The 7,210-nt window shown below is 28.6% G+C and overlaps 1 protein-coding gene across 1 annotated transcript; it reads left to right on the top strand.

Moving 5' to 3' along the window:
- Nucleotides 1-888: 888 nt before the first annotated feature.
- On the top strand, nucleotides 889-2,467 carry LOC145844916 (sodium/bile acid cotransporter 7-A-like). The gene is made up of 3 exons (XM_082952335.1): nucleotides 889-1,078; nucleotides 1,590-1,718; nucleotides 2,259-2,467. Exons 1-3 carry the CDS (start codon nucleotides 889-891, stop codon nucleotides 2,420-2,422), a joined length of 483 nt encoding a protein of 160 aa, XP_082808461.1. The 3' UTR covers nucleotides 2,423-2,467.
- Nucleotides 2,468-7,210: the final 4,743 nt, after the last annotated feature.

The following is a 7,210-nucleotide window of genomic DNA, read 5'->3' as shown; positions in this document are numbered from 1 at the left end:
CTCAAAAAAAAGAAGTTGTGGACCTGGAGTGTATCTGACCGATAGTATAGAGTATGCATATGAATACGGTGAAAGTATTGCGACAGAAAATAACATTGTTAAAGTGTTTAGATACATTTTTGTGAACAAAGTCAAAAATCCTGGTGAACTACTGCCATACGACCAGTCTATAAGAAAAACAATTTTCAAATATTATTCAAAAAATGATCAGTTAGTAAAAACTTATACAAAAAATTTGAATAAACTTGTTTAAATTGAAGCGTCTACACTGGACTCGTTTGATAGTCAAAAAAGAAAAATTTTTAGAGATTCATTTCAACAAGAAGATAAACAAGAAAGTATAGCGTTGGCCCACCCAATCTGGTAGTGCCTGCTTATTTAATTGAAGTAGAAGAAAAAGCCAATTTAAAGGATATTGTTGAAGAAATACTTTATTATCGTTTAGAGATAGTAGTATATCGAAAACCGTATGCTAGTTCTACTACAAATCAGAAAATAAATGAAAGTGAAGGTTTAGAAAACTCCTCAACATTGGTAAGAGATGAGTTAATGAAAGAAATTAGAAAGTAATCATTATGAAATAGTTAGTGATCTCATTTCTAAGTTAGAAACTGAGATAAGTTCAACCATGAAACAACTATCTGTTCAATTAAGCAGCGTATTTGAATCTTCAAAAAATGACGAAAAAAGAAAATTTAGTACAGAGCTTTTGCAGAAAGACAATAATGATTACAATTTTATTTTGCGTTCATTCGGAAAGCTAGAAAATCTTCCAATAATCAGACAGTTATTCAAAGTTAGCCCTACTGAAAAACACGAAGTGACTAATTTTTAAGATAAATTCCTTTATCTACATGGAACTGAAGCGGATAAAGTTAAAACATCTTGATGAATGGTTATCCTGAAGATCATAATTCACTTACTACTTGGCTCTGGGATGAAATTTATTCAAATGCTAATTACTATCAAGTTGATATCACAATAAAAAAGCTGTCCTTTGTATTTGTTGTGTGTTCAGTAGACAACTATCATGATCAATATTTAAAAAGCAAGGAAGTTATTAGAGACAGCAGGGGAAGTTTAATAAGAGACTAATTATTTAATACTGAATATGCGAATTGAAGTGTCCATCGTCACGTGATCCCGGCTTACTTGGTTGTTTTTGAAATGAAACAGAAATAAAGGTGATAACTATTGATCGGATTGTCACTAGTTGAGCTATTTCTAGTGTAGCCTTTTAAGTGTTTATATTATGCATATTAAACTTTATGACTTAATACAAAAAGCTAAAAAAAGTTAAACAATATTTTTTTACCCATCCAATTTATAATTGTGCACTTTAACTTATTTGAACTATTTATAAATTCTAAAATAACTATTTTATATATAAAAAGTTTCCTAACATTAAAAAAAACTAGCACATTGCTATATTTTAACTATTTAAGTAAAAATGTACAAACTTTGTTCTGCTTTAAAGACCTTAGTTGTTTAATATCTTATAAACTATAAGCCTACTTGTTATTCAATATATTTGTATTGTTTATTCATGTTTGTATTATTTTGCTTATTCAAGTACTATTTTCACACAGTGGTCTGCCTGCAAGTGGTGCTGGTGGCGACGGTGTTCTTCGCTTTGAACAGGAGCAAGTGGATGGACCTGCGCCCTGGTGACGTCGCATGCGCCCTGTTTTGCGCCACCCACAAGTCCCTCACACTCGGTATTTGTAGTTTGATTTTTTACAAAGTCGTCAGTACGAAAACAAAATAGTGGTTTTTAAGTGTTGTTGTTTTATTGAAATTAGTTCTTTGTGGCTACTAATAGAAGAAAATCTGTTTACTTACGTTTTTGGTTTTGTAAATGAGGTGATTTAAAAATATGCGTACTATGATTCGATACTATTGAATAGTGTTGTAAATAATAAGTAGCTACTTTTTCTCCTTGATTTATTTTTAAAGTTTAATAGCCGTAAAAAAAAGTCTAACGCAATATCTATTTAAACTTATATTTTCAAGCATTCTGATGATAAAAGTACTATACATTGTGTCCATTAATATTTATTACACCTGGTGTTAATTTTCAATATTTCTTTTCTTTTATAACAAAATATTTAAAAACTACTAAATTAATTCATAGATGCTTGACATTCGTTCAGTTAAAATACCTTGCGATTCTAAGAAAAAAACCAAAAGTTTTGTATTAATTATTTTCAACAGCTTAACACTTTTCGCAACACAAACTTCTCTTATTACACGCGCAGGCATACCGATGATAAAGATAATCTACCTGGGATCGGAGTACCTGTCCTACCTGAGCATCCCCTTGCTGGTCTACCACCCCACGCAGATGCTGCTGGGCGGCCTCATGGTGCCCTCCATCAAAAACTGGATGAACAAGCAGCAGGAATCGTCGTTAAGTGTTTGAAATGTAATAATGAGAAAAAAAATTATTCGTGACTAATACTTGTTGTCGTTTCCTGTCGTTTTTAAACTCAAAGTTTTTCATAGTTTTAAATAAGAAGAAAGCAATGTTTTTGATTGTGAGATTTTAATCCTTATACGTTTATGCAGTTTTTTTTTGGTCTAGGGAGTATTTATATGATAAGTTTGGATAAGCTTTTAAGTTTTGATCACATATCACTAATAACAATCCTCTGTGAGCAATGTAAATTAGTTTGTACACGTTATATGAGTTAAATTTTTAAAACGTAAGAAATATTTATGTTATTTTCAATATTAATTTGTTAGCTTGTTCTTGAATATTTCTACCCTTTTCTAAGTAGTTAGGAATCTTATTATTTTTTAATTAAAGAAAACTAGTAAGCTTTAAAATTGCACTAAATTAAATTATTTGCACTGACTTATAATCTTAACAATTTATCAATTTATTCCAATGATTTATACACAATTTGTATATAATTAGTATATTTATAAACACCATCGTTGTTGTTGTACTTACTTGTTGTTATTACTTAAATCCTCATATAGAAAATGTATTTTTTAATCTGCTATTTTTGACTGCTTATATCATAATGTTCCACATTTCGCAGTTACATAGTTATATAGTACAAGCTTGTTTAATATCCACTTGCTTTGTGTTTAAGTTTTCGATGCAATTTTTTTTAATTTAGAAGCTATTCGTGTTTTATGTTGTTTTACCGAATTTTTATAGTTAACACCTTTTAATTTTTATTACTCAGCTTCTTTATACACACTTATTCGTCCAAAGTGCTATTAAAACTGCTTTGTTTCTTATTTAGTTCTAATAGTTTTTACATACACACTTCTTAAATAAAATTTAACTAATAACTTTTATTTATTAGAACCGAAATATTCTGATTCTACTTAAAACGCAAGAGTTTTAAGAAAATATTTACTCGAAAGTTTTATAAGTGAATTCAATTTAATTACAGTTAAATTGACAATTGTTTTACTAAAATAAATTATCTAATAAGTTTATCATTGAAAAAAATCAACTTAGGTTAATTAATAGTACCTAGTGAATGACATGGGTATTTGGCTTGTGTTACTATATGCTATTTAAATTATATGATTTTACACGCACTATTATTCTTTAAATACATGCACATAAACTTGTGTATGTATTAAACTGATTATTCATTACTAAAACTAAAAAGAATTGTATCCAAAATAAAAGTCTGCCGATTTCTTTTGTAATTTTTGAAGTATAACTTCAAAAATAATTTATTTCGAATAAGAAATAGAAACTAAATACAAAAAATACTGTGCTGGAAGGAATAGATTTGAGGCAATTTTCAATTAATTTGTATACTAAAAACTGAAAATAATTTCATTACGACTCACTACGGCAAAAAAGCTCTTGCCATAAATCAATTTATTACCTGTATACAAATGGCGATTTGGAAAAAGTAGTAAAATGAAAAAAATAAAGTTATCAACGAAGTTTAGAAAATAGAAACTGAAGATAATTTATTTATAGTTAAAATTAATTATTAAAACTAATTTAAATTAAATACTGCTATGTTTTGACTTCAACTATTTGATTTAATTTAAAATTTATTACTTGGTTTAATTGACTTGAAATCTTTAATCTAAAATTTTATAAAAAATAATACTTGGCACTTGAGTTTTAGAGTAAAAAACTTATGTGTCGGCACTTTTTCGAGCTTACTTCATATTCTCTGATAAAAAGACAAAGTAATCTTTAAACCATTGTTTAACATTTTTTAAAGAATAAAATAAGTTCAACTAAAGAGTTTAAAAACTTTAAAATGCATTAATTATAATTGCAGCTTTTACTCACCAATTATGCTTTAACATCGATATCCTACATCTTTCAAATTACTTAAATTGCCTGTGCTCAAGTTGCCGGTGATTGAGTTGCCTCTGCTCGAGTCGCGCCTGCTCTGCTTAGCTTTGTTTTCATTTTTTGTTTACAATAGTTCGTGGAATGGTACTTAAGCCTGTACTGTTTTAGGGAATTTTCAACTTAGCTTACTTAACGCAAGAAATTGATTTTGCGGTAATTCTTGAAGAAATTTTGCTTTTTGACTTCATTTGTGGCAGTCAGCTAAGAGTTTGTGGCAGTGTTGTAAGCAAAATTATTGTTTTCTGAATTGGAGTCTTATAAGAGATTTTGTTCTAAAAAATAACGAAAACGTTATAGATACTTAATTTTTTCTTACAAAATTTTTAGGTGTTGCTATTGCGGCAGTACAACACCCCACGCGACGCCCCTGGTTGCTACTAATTAAAATAATTTTAATAGAACTTAGTTATATAAAAGTAAAATGCAGAAGTTTTTTATCTGCGGGCGTAAGTTTTACAACCTTTGAAGAATAATAGTAGAACTTTTTACAGAAAAACATTTTACAAAAAAAAAAAAAATGAAAATTATACAAAAAACTTAAACGAGGTTATCTCTGTCTAGTAAAATTTATTATGACGTAGAGGATCACTTTTTAAAATTAAAAACAAAACAAAAGATTAACATTTAATCAAAAACAAATACTTTTGAGAGTAAATCGATTTCAGTAATTTGTGATGGATTCAAATCGGATTTTAGCTTCTTACCGGAAAAAGTGGAACAAGATCGCTCTTTGTAGAATTGAAAACGATTTAGTTAGTGAACAACTTTTAAGAAACAAGTTTCACCTTTCTGGAAATGTATTTAAGAGAAAAGTTACAAATAGAAAAGAACACAGTGCTAACTATTTGCTAGATAAAAATTTAGTCAATAAAAAAGTTATCTACGAGTCAGAAAACAGTATTGAACTAAATGTTATAAATAAAACTAGTCATAGAAGTAATAAAAATTTAAAAGCAAAATCTTTCAAATCTGAAATATTCAACTACAATGATAATCTAACTGGTACACTACGTGAAAGACAAGTATCAACACTTTCAAATCAAACTGAAAATGTGAGTCATTCTCCAAAAACTACAGAAAATCTGAACAAGATTTCAGATGTTTTGACACCCAAGCCTTTTCACAACGAATGTTTTGATGATAATATAAATTTTAATACGTCAACCAATTCAAACAAATTTGATACAACGGCTTTGAAAAATGTAAATCTTCAGCCACCTTTACGTAAGTATAAACTACCTAAAGGTGCTATCATTAAAAAGAAGAAAGATTCTAAAACAAAAATTGACAAGTCTTTTGAAGTTTATGCAAGCTCTGATAAAAACAAGGATACTAGCAAACCAAAGCAAAAAGTTAAAAATAAAAAATGGTACGACGACTTGCCAAAAATTTGCACTCCAAGAACGCCATATACTCCAGACGAGTACTCAGCTATGATAACGCCACAACCAAGCTACAATTACTTCTCTCCTCGGCCGAACGACCTGACAGATGTTGATAGCATGTCTGCATCTGAAAGACAACGTCGAGATGTTCTAGTGTTAGAGAGGCTTGCAGCTAAAATAACAGCGAGAGTTCAGAGAGAGAAAGCAGAAACAGAGCGAGAAATTTTGAGTGCAAACCAACCAAAGTCGTTTGAATGGCTGAATAAGAAACAAATCGGTTCGTGTGACAATTATACAATTTCACCTTCTTCCAAAAATAAACTTGAAGAAAAGTGCAATAAAAATGAAAATAACACTGGCTCATCTTCGCATCAATGCAGAAAACGTTCTAGCTCGTATGGAAGCAGAGAAAAATCGCTGTCATGTACAAGTAGAAATTATGACAAGTCTACTAATGACGAACGATACTTTAAAAGTCAAAAGCTTGAAAGTGAAGATTATGCAAACTGCAGAATGCCTTTAAAACGTAAAACATCTAGCAAGTGTTTTAATTTAGTTTTTTTAGATTTTACATTGTATCATTAAAATATAGTTAATTTATATTTAAGTTCCAGTTACAGTGACCTCTTGCTTATTTACGCACATTGTGTCTACAGAAAAAAATGCGTAAATATATGAGAGATCGTAAAGATACGAGAGGTACCAAATATACTTACTATAATAGCTGTTTTTTGGTATTGCTTCTAGTTAAAAGCAGACTGGGGACCTTACTACTTTTAACAGTTGTTTACTTTATTTATAAATATGAAAACCAAAGATAAAACTATACCTAAAAAAAAGATTTAAATTTATATAAAATAATAATACTTGTAGAAAAATTTTACTTATTTTAACAATTAGTAGATTTTATATTTATTTAATTTATATGTGACTTATTTGAAACTTTACTTTAATATTCTATTCTTTTTAGCAAATTCAATATATAATTAAGCACTTGTTTACAATTAAGAAATGGTGAGTTGTCTATATTCAAATTTGTTTCTATAGCCTTTTACAAAAATATGCTTTTGGTGCTGTAATGAATTTCTTCTTTTGAACGAAAATATATAAGATATATGAAAAAATTTTACAAAAAAATATTTATATTACTACAATTTTTTAAAATTTAATCTTTTATTGTTAACAAAATTTCTGATAAACACCCCCTTATTTAAAGTGTGCACAGAAATTAGTTTGCTGTATGCAACCATTTTGACGAGTTGTACAATTATTTCTAGGCATAATTTTAGTCCGAATTTTTAATCAAAATTACTATACTTAAAACATTTAGTTTACTTAGTGCAGTCACAAACAAACCATAATTAAAATCGTTTAATTATTGTATAATTGTGTGCACAAGACTTTTTTTCAGTTATCTTTTGTGCAGGAACTATCAAAAGTTATAGAACCTATGTTCTATATTTAAATTACTTTTATT

This window comes from Thalia democratica, chromosome 9 (genome assembly GCF_965202585.1).
Source record: "Thalia democratica chromosome 9, ktThaDemo2.hap1.1, whole genome shotgun sequence".
NCBI lineage: Eukaryota > Metazoa > Chordata > Thaliacea > Salpida > Salpidae > Thalia > Thalia democratica.
Note: the sequence above shows the minus strand (reverse complement) of the source record. Positions and strands in the feature narration are given on the sequence as shown.